Source organism: Neoarius graeffei, chromosome 18, assembly GCF_027579695.1.
Source record: "Neoarius graeffei isolate fNeoGra1 chromosome 18, fNeoGra1.pri, whole genome shotgun sequence".
Lineage (NCBI taxonomy): Eukaryota > Metazoa > Chordata > Actinopteri > Siluriformes > Ariidae > Neoarius > Neoarius graeffei.
The window spans coordinates 33,564,885-33,591,598 of NC_083586.1; the positions used below are offsets into that span (position 1 = coordinate 33,564,885).

Sequence of the window (26,714 nt, forward strand, 5' to 3'; positions counted from 1 at the left end):
ATTTGGGAGGATTTCGTTTTCCCCATGGAAAATTTCTTTGCGATGGAAGAGTCTGGGAACATTCCAGCCACGCACTTGTTGAAATCATCAAAGAAAGAGAGGCTAATGTTTTTCTTAGCTATTAGCATCGCCATCTTCACCTCAGACCTAATCAGTGTTGCCAGATACTGCTGACGTTTTCCAGCCCAAAATATGTTCAAAACCCGCCAAAATGCACTTGAAACCGCCCAACTTGGGCGGGAAACCGCCCAATCTGGCAACACTGGACCTAATCACTTGTTCAGCCTCGCCTCCGGACGTAGTTCTGTAATTACTGATGTCTGAGAGGGCGGGGACATGAATTCATGGCCCGACTTCCTGCTGTAAACTCCTGACAGAGGCGCATCATGAATTCTGGACCTACCGACTTTTTTATATTGTGAATATACTGGACGTTTATATAATGTCAAAATACAGGATATTTTCGGGAAAATAAAAAAACGGGAAGACAGCGGGAAATAAGTCAAAATAAGGGTGTAGCACGAATAAAGTGTGGGTGGAGCACAGAGGACGGCAGGACAATGTTTAGATGCAGAGAAGGATATTTATTAATCAACTTTTCAGTCGAGATGCAGCGTAAGCCCACATACACACGCGCACACACACACTCTGCTTCCGGTCCCGGGTCACGCTCCCTCTGCTCTCTCTCTGCCTCCTTAAATAGGGAGCGGTTACTGGGAAAACACACACAAAACACAGGTTAACTACTGTCAGGTGTACCGATTCTGCCACTCACCTTCCCTGGCTCCGCCCTCCTGTCACAGACCGGTGCTTGACCACGCCCCCGCTGCCACATACCCCCACCGCCCGACTCAGGCCGGGCGCCCGTCCGGCCTGCAGCCGACTCCCCCCCACCCCTTGACGGGAGAGGAAGTCCACCACGACCATCTGCGCCCCTGGCCTGTGGACCACCTTGAAGTTGAAGGGTTGGAGTGCCAGATACCAACGGGTGATCCGCGCGTTGGCATCCTTCATGCGGTGGAGCCACTGGAGGGGCGCGTGGTCCGAACAGAGGGTGAAAGGGCGCCCCAGCAGGTAGTAACGGAGGGCGAGGACCGCCCACTTGATCGCCAGGCACTCCTTCTCAATCGTGCTGTAGCGCCCCTCATGCACTGACAGCTTCCAGCTGATGTATAGGACCGGGCGATCCTCCCCCTCCACCTGCTGGGACAAAACGGCCCCCAGCCCTCTGTCCGACGCATCCGTCTGTAACATAAAAGGGAGAGAGAAGTCAGGGGAGTGTAAAAGTGGCCCCCCACACAGTGCAGCCTTTACCTCAGAGAAAGCCCGTTGGCACTGCTCCATCCACTGGACCGGATCTGGCGCCCCCTTTTTAGTGAGGTCAGTCAGCGGGCTGGTGACGTCCGAATAATTAGGTATAAACCTACGATAGTAGCCAGCCAACCCCAGGAACTGTCTCACCCCCTTTTTGGTCTTGGGCCTCGGGCAGGCCGCAATCGCTGCTGTCTTATTAATTTGGGGACGCACCTGCCCGTTGCCCAAGTGGAAACCCAGATACCGTACTTCCACCCGTCCAATCGCGCACTTCTTTGGGTTGGCAGTGAGTCCCGCCCGCCTCAGCGACCTAAGGATGGCCCTCAGGTGTTGCAGGTGCCGCTGCCAGTCATTACTATAAATGATAATGTCGTCTAGGTAAGCGGCCGCATAGGTGGCGTGGGGCCGGAGGACCCGGTCCATCAGCCGCTGAAACGTAGCGGGCACCCCAAACAGCCCAAACGGAAGTGTGACGAACTGGTGTAAGCCGAACGGTGTGGAAAAGGCCGTTTTCTCTCGGGATAATGGAGTCAAGGGGATCTGCCAATATCCCTTCGTCAAATCCAGTGTCGAGTAAAAGCGAGCCGTGCCTAGTCGATCGAGCAGCTCATCAATACGAGGCATTGGGTACGCATCGAATTTAGACACCGCGTTGACTTTTCTATAGTCACACAGAACCGGACCGAGCCGTCGGCCTTGGGAACCAAGACCACCGGGCTGCTCCAGTCACTGTGGGACTCCTCGACGATGCCCATTTCGAGCATGGCCTGAAGTTCTTCCCAAACCACCTTTTTTTTGTGTTTGGGTAGTCTATAAGGGCGGCTACGCACTACCACCCCCGGGGGCGTCTCTATGTGGTGTTCTATGAGGTTAGTGCGACCGGGCAGGGGTGAGAACACATCCGAAAACTCGGCCTGCAACTGGGCGACCTCCATGAGTTGGGTCGGGGAGAGGTGGTCTCCACAGGGGACCGGAGAGGTACGTGATGCCAATGTCCCTTTTTGAACCTCCGGCCCCAGCTCCGCCTTCTCCGGAACTACTGACACCAACACCACGGGGACCTCCTCGTTCCAAAGTTTCAGCAGATTGAGGTGGTAGATCTGTAGTGCCCCCTCCCTGTCCATTCGCCTAACCTCATAGTCGATGTCCCCGACTCGCCGTGTGACCTCAAAGGGTCCTTGCCACTTGGCGATTAATTTGGAGCTCGACGTGGGCAACAGGACGAGTACCTTATCTCCCGGAGTGAACTCTCTAAGGCACGTGCCCTTGTTGTACAGGCGGGCTTGCCATTCCTGGGCCTGCCGCAAATTCTCCTGAGTTAAGTGGGTGAGCGTGTGGAGTTTTGCGTGCAGGTCCATAACGTACTGAATTTCGTTTTTGCTCTGTGAAGGTCCCTCCTCCCAATTTTCCCGCAGTACATCTAAGATGCTGTGCGGCTTACGCCCATATAATAATTCAAATGGGGAGAGCCCCGTGGAGGCTTGGGGGACCTCTCACACTGCAAATAACAAGGGTTCAAGCCACTTATCCCAGTTACGTGCATCCTCACTTACGAATTTTTTGATAATATTCTTGAGGGTGCGATTGAACTGTTCAACTAAACCGTCCGTCTGTGGGTGATAAACGCTGGTGCGGATCGGCTTAATACCCAGTAGCCCATACAGTTCGCTCAGTGTTCGTGACATAAACGAGGTGCCTTGGTCAGTCAGAATCTCTTTCGGGATTCCAACCTGGGAGATGACGTGGAAGAGGGCCTCTGCAATACTGCGTGCTGAGATATTGCGAAGAGGCACCACTTCCAGGTATCGCATTGCATAGTCCACTAGAACCAATATAAAGTGGTACCCTCGTGTTGACCGATCTAATGGCCAGACGAGATCCATCCCAATTCTTTCGAACGGGGTCTCGATTAATGGTAGGGGGTGCAAGGGCGCTTTTGGAATGGCCACTGGATTTACTAACTGGCATTCGCGGCACGCCGTACACCACTTACGGACGTCGCCGCGAATCCCCAGCCAATAGAATCGGGCCATTATCCGGGCTAGTGTCTTATCCTGCCCGAGGTGTTCAGCCATGGGATTAAAGTGAGCCGCCTGGAATACCAATTCCCGGCGGCTCTTTGGAATTAATAACTGGGTGACTCGCTCTTTCGTCTGAGTGTCCTGCGTCACTCGGTATAATCTATCCTTCAAAATGGAAAAATAGGGGAAGGGCGGGGTGGCGTTCAGCTGGAGCGTTTGACCATCGATTACTCTCACTTGGTCAAACGCGTGTCACAGAGTCTCGTCTCGCGATTGTTCCAGTGGGAAATCCGCGAGGGATTCCCCAATAGAAAGAGGAGGAGCCGGCGGCTCCTCACTCTGTCGCGGAGATGACGTAGACGGCTCTGCGACCGCAGCTCCAGCCAAAGCGACACTGGGACCTTCCCCTGTCAAACCGCAGGACCCACTCTTTACTAGGCATGCCATTAAACCCTGAAATCCCGGCCAATCAGTCCCCAAAATCAAAGAGTGGGTAAGGCGAGGATTAACCGCCACCTTCACTATAGATTTTTCCCCTCTGAAATATATGTGGACTGGCACCAACGGGTATCTGTGAACATCCCCGTGCACACACAACACCTTCACCCCCGTGCTCCCCCCAATGCCTCGTCTTGCACCAGGCTTTGGCGGATCGAGGTCTGATTGCAACCCGAATCCACCAACGCCTGATATGTAGCCCCTTGTACACTCACCGGTATGCGATACGCTCCGGCCCGATCGAGGGCAGCTTCTGGCGCGTCGGGGATCCGCACCACCGCCCCCACCTCCATTGCTGCGCACTGTTGCTGCAGGTGGCCCGGTTCCCCGCAGCGCCAGTAAACTGGCCCGGGCCTTCCCTCTGCAGTTGTGTTCTGGGGCTCACTCACCTGAGGGGGGGGAGAGACAGACACAGAAGGGAGAAACGGGAGGGCACCACGGGTGTGGCGGACCGGCTGGGCGGGAGCCGGCCCCCGCCTCCGTGGTGGGGGAATGGGGCGAGGACGGGACACAGAAGGGGGGGAGAAAGAGAGAGAGGAGAGGAGAGAGGAGACGCCGTCGTCGGCCGTCCTGCCGCCGGAACAGCCGCCAAATGATCCTCCGCCAGTCCTACGGCCTGATCCAGCGACGCCAGGCGGTGGCACTGGACCCACTCCGCGGTTCTGGCTGGTAAGCGGGCGATGAATTGCTCCAGCACCACCTGATGTAGAAACAACTTTGCTTTTAACATCATAAGATCAACACGCTCAGGTGCATATAACAAAAAAGCAAGTCAGAACATAGAAGAGGTTGATTGGAAAAATTAATGAATTAACTTTTTAAGTTATATTCTTCTATTATGTTAAAAAGTTTCATTTAATTTTTGGTAAAGTTTATTTTTCATACCCTTAAAACGAGACTGCCTTTCGATTTCATAAAATCGGTGAAATTTAGTTCCATCGGAAATTTGGTCATTATGATATATGTTTATTTCTGTAATATCTAAAAAAAAAAAAAAACAGGCCATTCTGTGGCTGGGAAGTTCTTTAATTTGATGGGATTCCCTAGCAAATAATGTGCATGAAATAGCTTGCTTCACGCAGTCAAGCAGACAGAGGAAGTCCATGTGTGCATGCGCAGGTTTACCTTCTTCTTCTTTTGGGTTTTACAGCAGCTGGCATCCACAGTGTTGCATTACTGCCATCTACAGGTTTACCTTTGACCGCGCACTGACAGTTCCATCATTCTGTAGCTAAACGAACAGCTGATCACACCGAGGTGCTCACTGACCGCCGATGTTTATTAGTTTCCTTTCCTTCGTAACATAATGTTTTCTTTTCTTCTTGCTTTCCGTTACTATAGTCAGTCTTTCATGTTTCATTCACATCCTCCATTGTTCCCTCCAGTTTCAAATTTGTACCACGTGATGCATGACGTAGTATCTTGAATCGGGTCATGGTGTAGGAGGAAAAAAATAGCGGAGAATTTAGGGCCATGTGGCCCTAAATTCATTAATTGCTCTCATCTCATTATCTCTAGCTGCTTTATCCTGTTCTACAGGGTCGCAGCCAAGCCGGAGCCTATCCCAGCTGACTACGGGCGAGAGGCGGGGTACACCCTGGACAAGTCGCCAGGTCATCACAGGGCTGACACATAGACACACAACCATTCACACTCACGGTCAATTTAGTCACCAGTTAACCTAACCTGCATGTCTTTGGACTGTGGGGGAAACCGGAGCACCCGGAGGAAACCCACGCGGACATGGGGAGAACATGCAAACTCCACACAGAAAGGCTCTCGCCGGCCACGCAGCTCGAACCCGGACCTTCTTGCTGTGAGGCGACAGCACTAACCACTACGCCACCGTGCCGCCCATTAATTGTTCTATTAAAAAAAAAACTCATAAAATTGCAAGTCTGTGATTCAAATTCAGTAGCTTTCGGTCCACTAAACAAAAATAATTGGGTGTCAGGGAAAATTCTGAAAGGCAGTCTAGCTTTAATACACACACATGCATAAATAACGTCCAGTTTGATGAATAGCTTATCCACTTTGTGTGTTTTTCCCAACAATTAGATGAATAACACATCCAGTTTTGTGTGGCTTCCACATGTTGCAGCGGCCTAACCCAATCAGATCTACCAGATCGCAGCAGCAAAATTTACTGGTAAAACCTGTTGTTAAAACAAAGTGTGGTGAAGCAGCTTTTAGCTACTATGCAGTACAGCTATGGAACCAACTCCCAGAGGACATTAAAAATGCTCCTGCTGTTGGCAGCTTCAAATCTAGATTAAAGACCAAGCTGTTTTCAGATGCTTTCTGCTAACTATCATCATCTTTACATGTTTTAAACTTTACTTAACTTTTCTCATCTCATCTCTCATTATCTCTAGCCACTTTATCCTTCTACAGGGTCGCAGGCAAGCTGGAGCCTATCCCAGCTGACTACGGGCGAAAGGCAGGGTACACCCTGGACAAGTCGCCAGGCCATCGCAGGGCTGACACATAGACACAGACAACCATTCACACTCACACCTACCTATGGTCAATTTAGAGTCACCAGTTAACCTAACCTGCATGTCTTTGGACTGTGGGGGAAACCGGAGCACCCGGAGGAAACCCACGCGGACACGGGAAGAACGTGCAAACTCCACACAGAAAGGCCCTCGCCGGCCACGGGGCTCGAACCCGGGCCTTCTTGCTGTGAGGTGACAGCGCTAACCACTACACTACCATGCTGCCTACTTAACTTTTATTCTATTTTATTCTGCTGTTTTTTACTGAAATTTTACTTCATTTTATTATTTTATTTCTACTATTGTTTAATTCTTATTATTTTTTCTCTCTTCTTCCCCCTTTATTTTATGTAATTTTATTTTCTATTGTTTACTGTTTTGCCTTTACCTCTGTAAAGCACATTGAACTGCCACTGTGTATGAAATGCGCTATATAAATAAACTTGCCTTGCCTTCCTCGGCAGAAACATGACCATACCGATCCGATGTGCGTGGTAATATGGCGGACAGATCCCGTCACTCTGATTGGCCAATGAGCTCTCTAGCCATTTTACGTAAAGATCAGTGATTGGACCCTGTGGAAAAGACTGAATATCCGGCAACCATAGGCGTGACATGTTTCTGTTGGAAATCATCGGGTCAATTCTACCACCAAACTGTATCAGCAATAACAGCAGGCGGAATAATAAACAAGTGGGATAATAAACTCTTAGCTGTGATTTGTGGGATTAATGGATTCCTACAAGCGCTTCAGTGACGAAAATTACAAACACTGGCTTCAGGCGGCTGAGAGTCTGCACATACTGAGGAGCCACATTCGGGAGTTTGTGGAAAACGAAACCGAAAAATATCACCGGTCTCTTCGGCAAAAGTTAAAGAACGAAATTTGTGCATCCGAATGTAGTCTCCAAAAATGCCCACCAAGACCAAAAAAGGTAAACCACAGTAGAAGGAATCAGATCTAAAGCAATAATTTGCAGTGTATTAGTTATTATTCATAAGGAAGTAACTTTGATTTTGACATTGGTGGGGACACAAAAGTGATCCAAGGCAGAGTTAAAATGATATTTGGATATATAATTTAGTGATTGCCTATTATAGCATGATTATGATTACATTAGTATTGCATTTGTAGTATACCCCCCCCCCCATTTGTTTGTCTTTTTGTTGCCTGTTTGTGTTCGTAACGTGTGTTCACTGCAGATGTGCTTGTGACTTCATGTTCATGCTGCAGTTACCAATATTCGTCTGTAGGTGGCAGTAAAGGACCATGGATTTGTTGTATCTAGCCTAGCCTAGTAGTAGTCCAAAGAGGTCTCTGTAAAACGGTGAACGCAGCAGACTCTGCGGCTGTCACGCTGTTGATTCTGAAATGCAAGTCGCACATCTGCATGGCCCTGCAGTAGCCTACATCTGACTACTTACATTCTGTAAAACCATTAGGTCTATAAATTTAACATTCATTCATCGAGGATACTATCTAACACCAAGTTACATTGCTCCAGCATTCCTTTTCTCTGCAGCTATGCAGTAGCCTAGCTCTGATGCGGCCGGTCACGTTGCTAAACCTGCCTAAGGAGCCGCAGCAATACTTTTATGAAGGGTTTCCATACATCAAAAGGATTTTGTTGAGTTTTTAAAGCTCGACGGAAACCCTGCACTTACATTCTTGACTTAGAAGCAGAATGAACGAATGTCTCGTTTCTTGGGAGGGGGGCCATCATCCATGATACTCAAGTCAGCATGCGAGTCGTAGGGCAAGCATGCATGGGCATCGAAGTCCAGCTCAATTTGTAGGCTGACGGAGAGTGGGGGGTGCGTGGGGTCGGTCAGGTGTGTACGTGTGAGATACGGGGGGTTGATGGGCGGGTAGTCACGGCTGCTGTGGGAAGTGTGCTGCTTTTACAGCAGATGGAGTGACAGCTGGGATAGCCAACCATGTAAGTTAGTGAGAAACAGGTAGCTAATCAGAGAATAATATCGACGTTAGAGGGGGGATTATTAGCAGTGTCATACATTTAACCCTTTGTGTGCCATATAATCATTGCTCAGGTTAGGACATCGGTTTTATTGATCGTGATTACACAGTAGCGGCTGAATATTGGTAGGGACGCGTCCCTAGCGTCCCTACCCAAAATTACGCCCTAGATTATTCATAAGGGCCTGATGGGTTAAAATATAACACAGCAGCAGTTGTATGTAAAATAAATACATATATAAATAAATAAAAATCTATAGATAGTACAGCGCCCTCCACAATTATTGGCACCCCTCGTTCTTAGGTTTCTAATAAATTAATTTTAAAAAATAATATAGGACAATAATGCAAATTAGAGATGGTTTTGTAACCTTTTCCAGCCTGATGAGCATCAACAACACTTTCTCTGAGGGCCTCAGAAATCTCCTTTGTTTGTGCCATGATACACTTCCACAAACATGTGTTGTGAAGATCAGACTTTGATAGATCCCTCATCTCATCTCATTATCTGTAGCCGCTTTATCCTGTTCTACAGGGTCGCAGGCAAGCTGGAGCCTATCCCAGCTGACTATGGGCGAAAGGCAGGGTACATCCTGGACAAGTCGCCAGGTCATCACAGGGCTGACACATAGACACAGACAACCATTCACACTCACATTCACACCTACGGTCAATTTAGAGTCACCAGTTAACCTAACCTGCATGTCTTTGGACTGTGGGGGAAACCGGAGCACCCGGAGGAAACCCACACGGACACGGGGAGAACATGCAAACTCCGCACAGAAAGGCCCTCGCCGGCCACGGGGCTCGAACCCGGACCTTCTTGCTGTGAGGCGACAGCGCTAACCACTACACCACTGTGCCGCCCTTGATAGATCCCTGTTCTTTAAATAAAACAGAGCACCCATTCACACCTGATTGTCATCACATTGACTGAAAACACCTGACTCTAATTTCACCTTCAAAATATACACTATATTGCCAAAAGTATTTGCTCACCCATCCAAATTATCGGAATCAGTGTTCCAATCACTTCCATGGCCACAGGTGTATAAAATCAAGCACCTAGGCATGCAGACTGTTTTTACAGTTTGGAGCTGGCCCCTTCCTCTTCCAATATGACTGTGCACCCGTGCACAAAGCAAGGTCCATAAAGACATGGATGACAGAGTCTGGTGTGGATCAACTTGACTGGCCTGCACAGAGTCCTGACCTCAACCCGATAGAACACCTTTGGGATGAATTAGAGCGGAGACTGAGAGCCAGGCCTTCTCGTCCAACATCAGTGTGTGACCTTACAAATGCGCTTCTGGAAGAATGGTCAAAAATTCCCATAAACACACTCCTAAACCTTGTGGACAGCCTTCCCAGAAGAGTTGAAGCTGTTCTAGCTGCAAAGGGTGGACCGACGCCATATTGAACCCTATGGATTAGGAATGGGATGTCACTTAAGCTCATATGTGAGTCAAGGCAGGTGAGCAAATACTTTTGGCAATATAGTGTAGCTGCAAGCAGCAATGTGGGGGTCTAGCAGAAATGGCAGCGTCCGCAATGGTCTTCAGATGCAACACTGACTGCATGTTACATGACAAACAACCAAAGATTCACAGAGATTATCTCCTGCCTGGGAGCTTTTGGGTAAATGCTTTAAAAAAAAATCGACACTGTGACAATTAGTACCTTTTGTGAGGATTGGTCTGAAGATCAGCTGTTACCAATTTCATTAGAAAATGTGTGACCTGTGTGACCTATAAAATATGGTCTTATAACATAATGTTAAAATTATAGTGCCCCCCCAGAGGTCAAAGGTCACCATATTTCATGAGTGCCCTCAGGATGGGGTCAAGAGTCTGTACCAAGTTTGAACTTGGAACGTCAAACCGTTCCTGAGATATGACCTCACTTCCTGTTTGGCGGCCTCGCCGCCGTTTTCGTTTGGCTGTGGCAGGCAAACGCTTTGGAATTTCTAAACGGCTGTAAGTTAGTTTTGTGGGGAATGGCCCGAAGACCATGTGTTCCAATTTTAATGACAAGCGGGCTAAATTTGCGACCGCTGAAATTTTTGTTTCACTTTCAACAAAATCCAAAATGGCGGAAAATCCAATATGGCGGAAAATGACGTCATAGGGTGCGTTGAACTCGGCTTGCCCCAAGGATTCCAACGGTACCTGATTTTTGAAAATCGGGCATACAGCTCAAAAGTTACACTCATGGACACAACTCCAAATTTGATCCATTGGTGGCACTAGACCGCTTAACTTGCATACATGAAACTTGGTCAAATTAATCAGGGTGCTGTCCCCAATGTGTGTGCAAAATTTCACAACTTTTTACCATACGGTTCTATAGGTTGCCATAGACTTCCATCACGGAAGAAAGTTGAACAATAATAAGAATACATAGAAACACAATGGGGTTCTGCAGCTTCGCTGCTATACCCCCCAAAAAAGAGAAAAATCCAACCTTTAATTTGTTGGATTAAATTATTAATTATAAATTATTAATTGGATTTAATTTGTTGAATTAAAGGTTGGATTTTTCTCTTTTTTTTGCATTGTTGTCCTATATTATTTTTTAAAATTAATTTATTAAAAAATATGCATTTATTCAGTGGGAAAAAAGTCCCACATTAAGAAATAATTCTTTTACATGAAATCATGTGTGCCACAATTATTCGCACCCCTGATGTTAATACTTTGTACAACTCCATTTTGCCAACAAGACAGCACTTAATGTTCTCCTGTAACATTTCACAAGATGGGAGAATACAGAGAGAGAGAGAGGGATATTCGACCATTCCTCTTTGCACAATCTCTCTAAATCATCCAGAGTCCTGGGTCCTCTCCTATGCACTCTCCTCTTCAGCTCACCCCACAGGTTTTCAATTGGGTTGAGGTCTGGGGACTGAGATGGCCATGGGAGGAGCTTGAGTTTGTGTCTGGTGAACCATTTTTGTGTAGATTTGGCCACATGTTTAGGGTCATTATCTTGCTGAAAGACCCAGTGACGACCCGTCTTCAGCTTTCGGGCAGAGGCCACCAGATTTTGATTTAAAATGTCCTGGTATTTCAAAGAGTTCATGATGCCATGCACCCTAACAAGGTTCCCGGGGCCTTTGGAAGAGAAACAGGCCCACAGCATCACCGATCCTCCCCCATACTTCACAGTGGGCATGAGGTGCTTTTCCGCATACTCATCTTTTGCGATGTATTAGAGTGTTTGTTGCCAAAAAGCTCTCTCTTGGTCTCATCTGACCAAAACACACAGTCCCAGTTGAAGTCCCAGTACTGCTTAGTGAACTCCAGACGTTTACATTTATGCTTGTAAGTGAGAAAAAGCTTTTTCTGTGGATGCCTCCCAAACAGCTTGATGGCATGTAGATAGCGCCTGATGGTTGTTATGGAGACTTTGTGACCCCAAGATGCTACTCTTTGATGCAATTCTCTAACAGTGAGCTTTGGAGAACTTTTTACTTCTCTTACCATCCTCCTCACTGTGTGTGGTGGCAAGATAAACTTGCATCCTCGTCCAGGCTTGTTTGCCACTGTTCCAGTTGTTTTAAACTTCTTGATTCCTCTGGCTGTAGATATGGGCAGGTGTAGGCGAGTGGCTATTTTCTTGTAGCCATTGCCTGACTTATGAAGGTCAACACACATCTGCCTTACTTGAATGGTGTGTTCTCTTGTCTTTCCCATGTTGAAGAGTGGATAAGAGAAATAGGCCTCTGTGTCACATCATATTTATACCCCAGGGAAAGAGGATGTGATGAATTACGAATTAAAGGCTCCTAGATACTCTGATCAACTTTATAAACTACAGTAGAAATGACAGAAATTCTTCAATTACATTTATTTTCTAGGAATTATGGGTGCCAATAATTGTGGAACAGGTAATTTTATGAAAAATAATTATTTCTTAGTCAGGGATTTTTTTTTAAATTCACTTGAGTTAAGGGATACATTTGTCTACAATTTTCAGTGTGAGATTATGCTTCTGCAATAAAAATTGAATTTATTTCAAGGCTTTTAACACATCTTAACCAGGGGTGCCAATAATTGTGGAGGGCGCTGTACACATAATGAATAGATTTCCTTTTATCTTAATGCATTATTATTTTTTACTTTATAGAAAGAAGGTTAGGTGATTTAATTTGTGCTCAGTGATTTACAGAATATGAGACACAAACTGACTTGTAGAAAGCATGTTTTAGTCCCAGAAGAAGAAACCTTTATTGTCATTATAACATGTACAATTAAATTAAAGTGCAGACCTTAATCGGTGCAACATAAAAGGGGAAAAGTTATAAAATATATACAAAATATAAAAATAATGTGGTGTAGTGGTGTAAAGTTCACTAGGTGTGGGTGGAGTACAGAGGATGGCAGGACAGAGACTGAGTTTGCAAAACTCTTTTATTTTCACTTTTCAGTGGAAATATCTTTCTCTCTCAGCCACACATGCACACACATTCCAGTCATCTGGTTGTGGAGAGAGCTCCCTCTGCTCTCGCTCTCTCTCCTTAAATAGGGCGCGGTCACTGGGGAGACACACAAACACAGGTTAATTGCCGTCAGGTGTAGTGATTCTGCCACTTACCTTCCCTGACTCCGCCCTCCTGTCACAGACCGGCGCTTGACCACGCCCCCGCTGCCACATACCCCCACCGCCCGACTCAGGCCGGGCGGCTGTCCGGCCTGCAGCCGACTCCCCCCCCCCCCCCCCCCCCTTGACGGGAGAGGAAGTCCGCCACAACCATCTGCACCCCTGGCCTGTGGACCACCTTAAAATTGAAGGGTTGGAGTGCCAGATACCAATGGGTGATCCACGCGTTGGCATCCTTCATGCGGTGGAGCCACTGGAGGGGCGCGTGGTCCGAACAGAGGGTGAAAGGGCGCCCCAGCAGGTAGTAGAGGAGGGCGAGGACCGCCCACTTGATCACCAGACACTCTTTCTCGATAGTGCTGTAGCGCCCCTCACGCACTGACAACTTCCTGCTAATGTACAGGACAGGGCGGTCCTCCCCCTCCAGCTCACTTACGCATCGGTCTGCAACATAAAAGGGAGAGAAAAGTCAGTAATAGTGGCCCCCCACACAGTACAGCCTTTACTTCAGAGAAAGCCCGCTGGCATTGCTCCGTCCACTGGACCGGATCTGGTGCCCCCTTTTTAGTGAGATCAGTCAGCGGGCTGGTGACGTCCGAATAATTAGGTATAAACCTACGATAGTAGCCAGCCAGCCCCAGGAACTGTCTCACCCCCTTTTTGGTCTTGGGCCGCGGGCAGGCCGCAATTGCTGCTGTCTTGTTAATTTGGGGACGCACCTCCCCGTTGCCCAAGTGGAAGCCCAGATACCGTACTTCCACCCGCCCAATCGCACACTTCTTTGTGTTGGCTGTGAGACCCGCTCGCCTCAGCGACCTAAGGACGGCCCTCAGGTGTTGTAAGTGCCGCTGCCAGTCATTACTATAAATGATGATATCGTCAAGGTATGCGGCCACATAGGTGGCGTGGGGGCGGAGGACCCTGTCCATCAGCCGCTGAAACGTAGCAGGCGCCCCAAACAGCCCAAACGGAAGTGTGACGAATTGGTGCAAGCCGAACGGTGTGGAAAAGGCCGTTTTTTTCCCGGGATAATGGAGTCAAGGGGATCTGCCAATAACCCTTTGTTAAATCCAGCATAGAGTAAAAACGAGCCGTGCCTAGCCGATCGAGCAACTCATCAATCCGAGGCATTGGGTACGCATCGAATTTAGACACCGCGTTGACTTTTCTATAGTCCACACAGAACCGGACTGACCTGTCGGCCTTGGGTACCAAGACCACCGGGCTGCTCCAGTCACTGTGGGACTCCTCGACAATGCCCATTTCGAGCATGGCCTCGAGTTCTTCCCGAACCACTTTTTTCTTGTGCTTGGGTAACCTGTAAGGGCGGCTACGCACTACCACCCCCGGGGGTGTCTCAATGTGGTGCTCTATGAGGTTGGTGCAGCCGGGCAGGGGCGAGAACACGTCCGAAAACTCGGTCTGCAACTGGGCAACCTCCACGAGTTGGGTCGGGGAGAGGTGGTCTCCACAGGGGACCGGAGAGGTACACGATGCCAATGTTCCCTTTTGCACCTCCGGCCCAGCTCTGCCTTCTCTGGAACCACCGACACCAATGCCACGGGGACCTCCTCGTTCCAGAGTTTGAGTAGGTTGAGGTGGTAAATCTGAAGTGCCCCACCCCTATCCGTTCGCCTCACCTCATAGTCAACGTCCCCGACTCGCTGTGTGACCTCAAAGGGCCCTTGCCACTTGGCAACTAATTTGGAGCTCGATGTGGGCAACAGTACGAGTACTTTCTCTCCTGGTGCGAACTCCCTAAGGCGCGTACTCTTGTCGTACAGGCGGGCTTGCAAATTCTCCTGAGTTAGGTGCGTGAGTGCGTGGAGTTTTGCACGCAGGTCCATAATGTATTGGATCTCGTTTTTACTTGGTGAAGGTCCCTCCTCCCAATTTTCCCGCAGCACATCTAGGATGCCGCGCGGCTTACGCCCGTATAACAATTCAAACGGGGAGAACCCCGTGGAGGCTTGGGGGACCTCTCGCACTGCAAAGAGCAAGGGTTCGAGCCATCTATCCCAATTACGTGCGTCCTCACTTACGAATTTTTTAATTATGTTCTTGAGGGTGCGGTTGAACCGTTCAACTAAACCGTCCGTTTGTGGGTGATACACGCTGGTGCAGATCGGCTTAATACCCAATAACCCATACAGTTCGTTCAGTGTACATGACATAAACGAGGTGCCTTGGTCAGTCAGAATCTCTTTTGGGATTCCAACTCGGGAGATAACGCGGAAGAGTGCCTCCGCAATACTGTGTGCTGAGATATTGCGAAGAGGCACTGCTTCCGGGTATCGCGTTGCATAGTCCACTAGAACTAATATAAAGCGGTACCCTCGTGTTGACCGATCTAATGGCCCGACGAGATCCATCCCAATTCTTTCGAACGGGGTCTCGATTAACGGCAGAGGGCGCAAAGGCGCTTTTGGAATGGCCGCTGGATTTACTAACTTGCATTCGCGGCACTCTGTACACCACCTACGGACATCGCCGTGAATCCCTGGCCAATAGAACCGGGTCATTATTCAGGCTAGTGTTTTGTCCTGCCCTAAGTGTCCAGCCATGGGATTAAAGTGAGCCGCCTGGAATACCAATTCCCGGCGGCTCTTCGGAATTAAAAGCTGCATGACTCACTCTTTAGTTTGAGTGTCCTGCGTCACGTATAACCTATCCTTCATAATCGCGAAGTAAGGGAAGGACAGGGTGGCGTTCGGCGGGAGCGTTTGACCATCGATTACTCTCACTTGGTCAAACGCATGCCTCAGAGTCTCGTCTCGCGACTGTTCTAATGGGAAATCTGCGAGGGATTCCCCAATAGAGAGAGGAGGAGCCGGCGGCTCCTCACTCTGACGCGGAGATGACGTAGACGGCTCTGTGACAGCTGCTCCCGCCAAAGCGACTCCGGGACCTCCCCCTGTTAAATGGCAGGACCCACTCTTCACTAAATGTGTCATTAAATCCCGAAATCCCGGCCAATCAGTCCCCAAAATTAAAGAGTGGGTAAGGCGAGGATTAACCGCTGCCTTCACTATGGCTTTTTCCCCTCTGAAAAAAATGTGGACTGACACCAAAGGGTAGCGGTGAACATCCCCGTGCACACACAACACCTTCACCCCCTGTGCTCCCCCCAATGCCTCGTTTTGAACCAGGCTTTGGTGAATTGAGGTCTGATTACAACCAGAATCCACCAACGCCTGATATGTAGCCCCTTGGATACTCACCGGTATGTGATACGCTCCGGCCCGATCGAGGGCGGCCTCTGGCGCGTCGGGGATCTGAACCACCGCGCCCACTTCCATTGCCGTGCACTGCTGTTGAAGATGGCCCGGCTCCCCGCAGCACCAGCAAACCGGCCCGGGCTTTCCCTCTGCACCGGTGTTCTGGGGCTTACTCACCTGAGGTGGGGGAGAGACAGACACAGAAGGGAGAAACGGGAGGGCACCGCGGGTGCGGCGGGCCGGCTGGGGTGGCGCCGGCCCCCGTCTCCGCGGTGGGGGAATGGGGCGAGGATGGGACACAGAAGGAGGGGGAGAGAGAGAGAGAGAAGAGGAGAGAAGAGAAGACGCCATCTGCTGTCCTGCCGCCGGAACAGCTGCCAAATGATCCTCTGCCAGCTCGACTGCCTGATCCAGCGACGCCGGGCGGTGGCACCGTACCCACTCCGCGGTTCCTGCTGGTAAGCGAGCGACGAATTGTTCCAGCACCACCTGGTCGATGATCCCCTCGGCGTCACGGTTGTCGGACCTCAACCACCGCCAGCAGGCGTCCCGGAGCTGCTGGCCAAACGCGAACGGCCGGCCAACTTCCTCCAAGCGCAAAGCGCGGAAGCGCTGGCGCTGTTGCTCTGGTGTGCGCCCCACGCGCTGGAGGACAGCCCGGTGGAGGTCCGCGTAGGCCAGCCGGCGGTCGGCGGGGAGCTGTAGCGCGGCCAGCTGCGCCTCTCCCGTTAGGAGGGGCAGAAGGCACGCCGCGCGCTGCTCCATCGGCCACCCCGAGGCTTCTGCGACTTGTTCGAATAGCGTGATGAAAGCCTCGGGGTCGTCCTGCGGACCCATCTTGGTAACGGTGAGGGGAGACGGGCCCGCGGCCGGAGCGCTGGTGGACCCCGCCGACGTGAGGAGGTGCCGGAACGCCTCGCGGTCTTCCTGCTGGGCAAGCACCAGGGCTTCGAAGCGTCGCTCCTGTTCCTTCCAGAGGGTGACGAGCGCCTGGTGCTGGCTTTGCTGGGCCGTGGCGAGGGCGTGAACCAGGTCGGCGAACGGGGAGGACTCCATGGGGCTGATCAGCTGGTGCTCCACTCTGACTCCCAGGTTTCGGCACCACTGTAAAGTTCACTAGGTGTGGGTGGAGTACAGAGGACGGCAGGACAGAGATTGAGTTCGCAAAACTCTTTTATTTTCACTTTTCAGTGGAAATATCTTTCTCTCTCAGCCACACACGCACACACATTTCAGTCATCTGGTTGTGGCGAGAGCTCCCTCTGCTCTCGCTCTCTCTCCTTAAATAGGGCGCGGTCACTGGGGAGACACACAAACACAGGTTAATTGCCGTCAGGTGTAGTGATTCTGCCACTTACCTTCCCTGACTCTGCCCTCCTGTCACAGACCGGCGCTTGACCACACCCCCACTGCCACAAGTGGTTAGCAGTGTCGTCTCACAGCAAGAAGGTCCGGGTTCGAGCCCCGTGGCCGGCGAGGGCCTTTCTGTGTGGAGTTTGCATGTTCTCCCTGTGTCTGCCCGGGTTTCCTCCGGGTGCTCCGGTTTCCCCTACAGTCCAAAGACATGCAGGTTAGGTTAACTGGTGGCTCTAAATTGGCCGTAGGTGTGAATGTGAATGATTCTCTGCGATGACCTGGCGACTTGTCCAGGATGTACCCCGCCTCTCGCCCATAGTCAGCTGGGATAGGCTCCAGCTTGCCTGCGACCCTGTAGAACAGGATAAGCGGCTACAGATAATTGATGGATGGATGGAACCATGCGATACAAAACATCTAGATGCTTGCAGCATTCAGTGTACTGACAGCTACTGGGAAGAAGCTGTTTCTCAGTCTGTTTGTCCTTGTTTTAAGTGTTCTGTATCGTCTACCTGATGGCAACAGTTCAAACAGTTTATGACCCGGATGTGATGAATCTTGCAGAATGTGTTGAGCTTTCCTGAGGTAGCGGGAACTGTGTAGTTCTTCCAATGGAGGGAGAGGGCAGCCTACTATTTTCTGGGTGTCCTTTATGACCCCCTGGAGCACCTTCCTCTGTGCCATCGTGCAGCTGGTGGACCAAACACAGAGACAGTAATGATTCTTCACTATTTTATTCAGCGAAGACATTGATTGAGGTGTGTGACTTTGACATCGCACGTGCTCCGGACTCGGATGAGTAATCGACAGATATGGGTGAAACGACGACATGCGGATCTCTGGTACAACGTGGTACATTCATGGGAAAGTAGACTGGTTAGAAAATGTACGAATGTCAAAGCAAACATTCGATTATATCTGTGATGTTTTGGAACCATATATAAAGAAACAGCGAACACGGTTTCGTGAACCAATACCGACACATAAACGCGTATTGATAGCTTTATGGAGATTGGCCATGAATATTGAATATCGGACGCTAGGACAGTTATTTGGAACTGGACGTTCAACAGCATGTAAAATAACAAATAATTTTTGTAAAATGGTTGTGAAACATCTGATGCCATTACATGTTAAATTTCCTTCCGAAGAAGAATTTCGTGAGGTTGTAGACGGCTTTAAAAACCGGTGGGGATCATTCAGAATGATACCTGTTTCATGGTATGAAAAACTGGATGTGGATGGTGTTTGCTGTTGCCATGATGTGGATGGAGTGGTAGGTTGTTGCCATGACGTGGATGGAGTTGATGGTTGCCATGACGTGGATGGAGTTGATGGTTGCCATGATGTGGATGGAGCTGGAGGCTGCATACGATTCAAGGAGGAAGGTCCCTGCTGGTTACTTCTATCTTGGTAGGGGTTACATAAGTTGGTGAACATCTGCATTTGCATGAGAAATGCCTGTTCACTTGCCCTACGTCTTTCCTCGGCCTCGAGCTCCATCTTTGTTTGTTTCTCATGCAAGTCGATGAGAGCTTTTGTGCTCTTCTCCTCCATTTCTGAAAGCTGGTTCAGTATAATACTCATATCATTCTTCTTGCGCTCCCCTCTCACCGAGAATGACTTTTTACCTGTGTATATATATACAGAGATGTTTTTAGAAAGTGAATTGAATGAGTCCCAGGACTCACTCAGGCTAAAAGTAATGAGTCCCAGAGCAAATCAATGAGTCCTAAGATATATTAAACATTCATAACCATTAGACTTCTTGGGTTTATCATGATATTATCTCATCTCATCTCATTATCTCTAGCCGCTTTATCCTGTTCTACAGGGTCGCAGGCAAGCTGGAGCCTATCCCAGCTGACTACGGGCGAAAGGCGGGGTACACCCTGGACAAGTCGCCAGGTCATCACAGGGCTGACACATAGACACAGACAACCATTCATACTCACATTCACACCTACGGTCAATTTAGAGTCACCAGTTAACCTAACCTGCATGTCTTTGGACTGTGGGGGAAACCGGAGCACCCGGAGGAAACCCACGCGGACACGGGGAGAACATGCAAACTCCACACAGAAAGGCCCTCGCCGGCCACGGGGCTCGAACTCAGGATCTTCTTGCTGTGAGGCGACAGCGCTAACCACTACACCACCGTGCTGCCTGATATTATTATTAGAATCCAAATCATATTTGAACTGAATATTGATGATCATTTGATTTATATTGTGCTTACCTGATGCTTTTTTTTGTTTTTCTGATAGGCCGACACTTGTTGTGGCTTCTGTAATACAAAAATTGAACCATATTGCATGTAATGTAATTGAAAGAAGTTGTGTGGTTTAAATTTCTATATATTTTGGCTTACTCTATACAATTTACCTGCTGTATTATTTTCAACCTCTACGGGTCTTGGCACATTTACATCAGGTTGGCTGGAGTTCTCATCATCTTAAATGAAATAATTATAGTAAAACATAAATAATAGTGTGTGTATAAAATATATATATATATATATATATATATATATATATATATATATATATATATATATATATATATATATATATTCCTTTGAGTATAGGAAAAGGACAGGACAAATTAAGTTTTAAAAATATCAACAAATATATACATACATATATTATACCTGAAAAACTTTCCAATGATCTCTTTGTACCTCTTCTGGGAGTCGAGGTAATTCTTCCATCCACAGATACTGTTGAACAAAAATTAGTTAAACAGGATATAACATTGAATATGTGCATTATATATATATATATATATATATATATATATATATATATATATATATATGAGAGTATAGTTAAAACTATAAATATATAATGTAATGTGTAATGTTATGTATCTGCTTACATGTATCATTTGATGCAGCATCGACGCCATCATCCTCATCGCCCTCCTCCTCCTCGGTCGGCTGACTCACAGTGGGAGCGCTTCCCTCGTTCTGCGAACTGCCAGTGGAATCGGCAGTGGAATCGGCCGTATCGCTTGTATCTAGAGAGAATGCCGGTGATGTCGAGGGCCCATCTTGTGAAACCCGATCCATTATATCATAATATGGAAACTTACTACGTCCAGCCCCAGACCTATTGTTGTGATTCTTTGCTTTGTGATAAACGCCTATCAACACTTTTATTTTCGATCGGCACTGCTCCGGAGTGCGACCGGCCGCATCTTCGCCCATGAAGCGGCGGAGATCACTCGACAGTTGTCCGTACACGTCGATATTTCGCCGTGTACCCCTCAACTGTTCCTGGCATCGCTCGTCTCCCCAAAGCTCCAACAAACACATAACTTTGGTTTTGGTCCATGTAGCTCCACGGTTGTTTTGAGCCATTTTACAGCTGGAAAGTGCGTGCGTATTGTATTGTATGAATAAACCGGAAGAAGTAGGAATGGTTCATTGCGCATGCGCATTATATTTGTATCGATACAGAGCCGCTTCTACCCTGTCCACACTAGGGATTTTGTACCGATACGAAACTACTTTCATACCGCAACACCTGTCCACACTAGCAACTATACCGGTACTATAGCGGTATAACTGTATCGGTACGAAACCCACAAATGTATGGGTTTCGTACCGGTACAGTATCGGTACTGTAGCGCTTCACTGTAGTGTGGACAGATGAAGCGGCTCTGTATCGATACAAATATAATGCGCAAAGTCACACACCTCAATCGATGTCTTCGCTGAATAAAATAGTGAAGAACGGAGATTCGTTTTCTTTGTTTCTTTCTCAACTGCCTCGCGCGTTTTATACGATTCGACTGAATAAATGACCACCAGAAATACAGACTGTACATTGACAACAAAAAGCACACACACGTTGTTTCATCTGCCATATTCTCGGAAGGAAGTTACTCGGTAACCACGGAAACATTTCGCGCACGCGCATTTCAACTACCGTGAAAGAAAACCGCAAACATTTCTCGCTAGTGTGGACAGATGCACTAAACTGTACCGGTATACTTTCTATCGATACAGTTATACCACTATCGTACCGGTATATATGTGAACACAGCATTCATCTGTCCACACTACAGCCAAGCGCTACAGTACCAATACTGTACCGGTACGAAACCCATACATTTGTGGGTTTCGTACCGATACAGTTATACCGCTACAGTACCGGTATAGTTGCTAGTGTGGACAGGTGTTGCGGTACAAAAGTAGTTTCGTATCGGTACAAAATCCCTAGTGTGGACAGGGTATAAATGTGATTAGTGATCACTAAAATTCTGTAGGCCTACCTTTTACAAGTGCTTATTAAACAAGTAACCAGACCTTAATTAACTCCTAATATGGTACGTGCTCCTTAAGCCAAAGTGTGTTACCCATTAGTTCTACATTACACTGACCCTGTTTAGGTTTACATCAACGCAATGTTGGAGCAGTTGTTCATTATAGACTATCCATATCTAGTGTATCCATGGATACACTAGAAATTACATGAAGTACTGTATGGCTTTTCCAAAATAGGTCTGTTGTAGCAAATAGTCAATAATAATAATGGACAACTACCAGTTGTCCATTATTATTATTATTGTCCAGGAACATACACCAGTACTGTAATGGTGTATGTTCTTATCCCATAACTGAGAACCAATTTAAAGACCTTTTGTGTTCACGTAGTATGAGAGTATAATCTTTGGAAGGACAGGTGTATGTCTGTGAAATTGTGTTTCTCAAATAAACATGACTCTCCACAGTTTCCAATTTGTGAGAAGTGTGAGAAGTGGAAAGATGCGATCTTGAATAATCATAATAACAAGCATAATGACATACATTGGAAAAACTGCCAGCCACAGCTATGGCCTACAGACAAATGGGAAGTGGCCAAGGTGAGTTCTGAGCAGCACACATAACACACATTCCTCAAGTGAGATCATATTAAAGGAATAATCCACCCTGAGACCACTTGCGTATTAATCTTTAGTATAAATACACAGGTGATTATAGAAAATCCCACAGAAGAGCTACTGTAGTGCAAACTGCTGAAAAAGGTTAATGCTGGCTAAAACAGAAAGGTGTCAGCATTAGCTTTTTCAGCAGTTTGTGCTACAGTAGCGCTTCTGTGGGATTGGATCATATGGGCTAGCCTTCGTGCCCCATGTGAATCAATGAGCCTTCGACACCCATGACCCTGTCGCCGGTTCACCGGTTGTCCTTCCTTGGACCACTTTTGGTTGGTACTAACCACTGCATACCAGGAACACCCCACAAGATGTGCCATTTTGGAGATACTCAGACTCCGTCATCTCGCCATCACAATTTGGCCCTTGTCAAAGTCACTCAGATCCTTATGCTCACCCATTTTTCCTGCTTCCAACACGTCAACTTCAAGAACTGACTGTTCTCTTGCTGCTTAATATATCCCACCACTTGACAGGTGCCGTTGTAATGAGATAATCAATGTTATTCACTTCACCTGTCAGTGGTTATAATGTTATGACTGATCGATACGTATATATACAGACACACACATACAGATAAAATGGGTTTCAGGGTGGTGAGTTCCTATATGGGACGCTTTGCATTGATTTTATGTCGGCTAATCTGGATTTTTTCCTCAGGCTTATATGATACGTGGAACAAAAGATCATCACAGTTTTGATCAGTTTGACATTTCTGCCATCCTGAACTTCATGACTCAGTGCAAGCACTTTAAAGCCTTTACAGAGGGCAAGTACCTAATCCAGGTAAAATTATTGAAATGTTCAGGTCACATGTATTCCTTTTTTCATTTTAATGTTTGTGTTTTTGCCTGTATATGCACAGACAAAACTGATATCTCTGATATTATAAGTATAAATTTTAAGCCAAATGGGATGCCATGCTTATTTTCATTTTTCTGTTCATCATGAAGGTCATCACTGTGAGAAACAAACTGATGCATTCTCCTGACTTCACGTTAAGCAAAAAGGAGATGGATGACTGTATAAATAATGTTCGGGAGCTGGCTAAGGTTCTTGAGAAGCATGCACCGGGACTAAAAGACGTATCAAAAAATATAGAGGAGGTATCAGCTATTTAAGACAACACAGCAATAATTATTTTACATATTAAGGTTCTGTGAGTAGATTTGAGAAAATAGATTTCACTTTTTATTTCTCTGAGGGTCCAGAAGGTGACTTGAATAAAATTACCCCAAAAAATTAGAAAAGTTGTTCAAAGTTGTTTGTTTTGTCTCCTAAAGTTTAGCAGCATTTTGGAGAAGTGTAGTGGACAGGTTTCCAAAAGTACAGCAGACAGCAAGGAATCCAGACTGAAGCTTCTAGACAGAGAACAAGCAGCCCTGAAAGAGAAGATTGAGTTACTGGCCCAATGCTTTGAAGAAGATCAAGACACAGAGCTTAAAGTAAGACAGATTCCTTTTATAGTACATCTGATCATTGATGTGTCAATACTTGATGCATATCTTTTATATATGCACACACACACACACACACACACACACACACACACACAGAGGCTATTACATGGTTATGTAAATTAAAAACCTGATATTATCAGGTTTTTAATTTCCCTGAGGGAACCCTCCCAAAGGGATCAATAAAGTTTTATCTATCTATCTATCTATCTATCTATCTATCTATCTATCTATCTATCTATCTATCTATCTATCTATCTATCTATTGTGCAAAGATATGAAGTTTATCTTTGAGTGCTGAACATTTTCATGAAGCGAATGAGTGAAAATATTTTCAGCATGAGAAGATAAATTTCATATCTTCCCACAACCGTGTGATGTTCTTTATATTATACGGACACATCCACAAAAAATATGCAAGTTAATGAAAATAATTTTAATTTTGAACCGATTCATCATTTTGACAACACGCATCAAGTTAGCAGGAAAACACTGAGAGTGACATCATCGGAGTGAAATATCAGAAAATATGTCACTCAGATCCTCAATGTATTTTGTATGAAAAATACCACAAGTTTTTCAACACGAGAAGATAAACTTCATATCTTCAAGCCAACGTGTGATTTTCTTTTTATTATATAGACACATTAACAAACAAAACGTACCCAAATTTATCAAAACAATTCATCGATTTCTTCACAAGTGACACATTAAGCAATTGTTGGACGAGGTTGAATAAAATATCGTGATTTGTTAGTGGTGAGCAAGCAATCATTTGCCGATGCTGAAGACAGACACTAACAACTCATGATATTTTGTGAGACCCAAATTCAATAAATGTTTTATCATCCATACTTTTTTTTTTTGAACTACTGATTTTCAAGTTTGCGTGATGACTCAAACGATAACAAAGAAATCAGATGCAGTCACTTTTATTTATATCTCATAGAACTCAAAATACAAACGTGCGGAGTAACTGCGCATGAGCAGACTATTTGTAGTCGATACCAAATAATTGGAATGATATTGAGATTTGTCACAGTTTTGGTTCTCCATATCCCAGATGTAGCTTATATGAAAAATACAAGTGGTGTATTTCCCAGTAAAACACTTATGTCTATACACGAGTGTTTTATAAGTTTATATAAATAAGTTTATAACATCACTTTAGACTGAATAAACTTTAGGTATGGTTTTGATTAAAGGTAGACTGCCTTTCAAATTTTTCAGCTGTAGGTCACAAAAATAATTTTCCCTGACACCCAATTATTTTAGTTTAGTGGACCAAAAGCTACTCAATTGAAATCACAGACTTCCAATTTTATTAGGTTTTTAAAAATAGAACAATTAATGAATTTAGGGCCATGTGGCCCTAAATTCTCTGCTATTTTTGGACGTGAGTGTGCGAATGAAATGTGAAAGACCGACTACAGTAATGGAAAGCAAGAAGAAAAGATGTGATGTTGCGAAGGAAAGGAAACGCAGGACCAAACTAATAAATATCGGCGGTCAGTGAGCACCTCGGTGTGATCAGCTGTTCATTTAGTGACAGAATGATGTAACTGTCAGTGCACGGTCAAAGGTAAACCTGCACATGCGTATACAGACTTCCTCTGTCTGCTTGACTGCGCAAAGCGAGTGATTTCATTATTTGCTCAGGAGTTCCCACTAATTAAATAACTTCCCAGCCACAGAATGGCCTGATATTTTGTGAGATATTGCAGAAATAATCATATCACAGTGACCAAATTTCAGAGGTAACTAAATTTCACCGATTTTATGAAATCGATAGGCCATCTCTCTCTCTGTAATGTAATGGTAAGCCAGTTTGGTCAAAAACAGCAAAATAAAATATAAAAAATAGCATCACCGTTGCAGCTTTGAATCTTTAATCCAAGCGCTGAAAAAATAGCTGGTCTGTTTTTATGTCCATGTTAGCTTCAGGAAGAGATGCAGGGCATGAAAAATTTCCTGGACCAAAACAAAGATTTGCTGGAGAACTTAGGCCCTCAAGTAAACCGGCTGAAGGAAATACAAGAGAAGGTGAACAAGCATGAACAGGATATCAACAAACTGAGCAACAGGGTGGACCGGCTGGAAAGTGATGTACCCGGTGAGTGAAAGATGAATGAAGATAGAATTAAAGACATAGAAACAGATTAAACTTATACCTACATGGACAGTATATATCTTTTCTCATCTTTAATTGATCCAAGGAAAAGGCATGTCAAAAACACTGTAACTAGTTAAGTTCTGGGGAGCATTTAAACAAGATCATTAATGGAGAGCATGAACATGTGGAAAAGTGTTCGTGTGTATGCTTTTTAACAGAGTGTGAGCTGTTGTGATTTGCTAGCAGTGTGCAAGTGTACAGTGCCCTCCATAATTATTGGCACCCCCTTGTAAAAATTAGTGAAAAGGGTTAGAAAAAATCCACCTTTTAGTGAAGTTGCTTCATCTCACACTGAAAAAAATGAGAAAAATCCAACCTTTAATTGGGATAAATTTATTCAGAGGAAAAACAAATCCCTCGTGAAGAAATAATTATTTTCAACAAAAACACATGCCACTATTATTGGCACCCCGGAAATGATAATGAACACAATGTAACTGAAGCATGTTTCCCATTTAAATTGTACATGTTTGAGTTGATTGGAGTGTGGAGGAACTTTCAAGCTGTAATCCATGACTTCCTGATTAACTGGGGAACAAATATGAGGTGACACAGAAACCAAATTCCCTTAGTCATCCATCAACATGGGAAAGATAAGAGAACACACCAACCAAATGAGGGAGAAGTGTGTTTACCTTCAGAAGTCAGAGAATTGTTC

General features: G+C 46.4%; 1 protein-coding gene across 2 annotated transcripts in view; it reads left to right on the plus strand.

Annotated features, from left to right (window-relative positions):
- The first annotated feature begins 6,932 nt into the window (after window positions 1-6,932).
- si:ch211-91p5.3 (uncharacterized) overlaps window positions 6,933-26,714 on the plus strand; it is a 39,615-nt gene continuing 19,833 nt past the window's right edge. For both annotated transcript variants that reach the window (XM_060898719.1, XM_060898720.1), the window contains exons 1-6: window positions 6,933-7,266; window positions 22,223-22,354; window positions 23,087-23,212; window positions 23,380-23,532; window positions 23,710-23,871; window positions 25,822-25,996. In XM_060898719.1, the coding sequence (XP_060754702.1) occupies window positions 7,063-7,266; window positions 22,223-22,354; window positions 23,087-23,212; window positions 23,380-23,532; window positions 23,710-23,871; window positions 25,822-25,996 (952 nt within the window). In that variant the 5' untranslated portion in view covers window positions 6,933-7,062. The remainder of the gene's footprint in view (window positions 7,267-22,222; window positions 22,355-23,086; window positions 23,213-23,379; window positions 23,533-23,709; window positions 23,872-25,821; window positions 25,997-26,714) is intronic.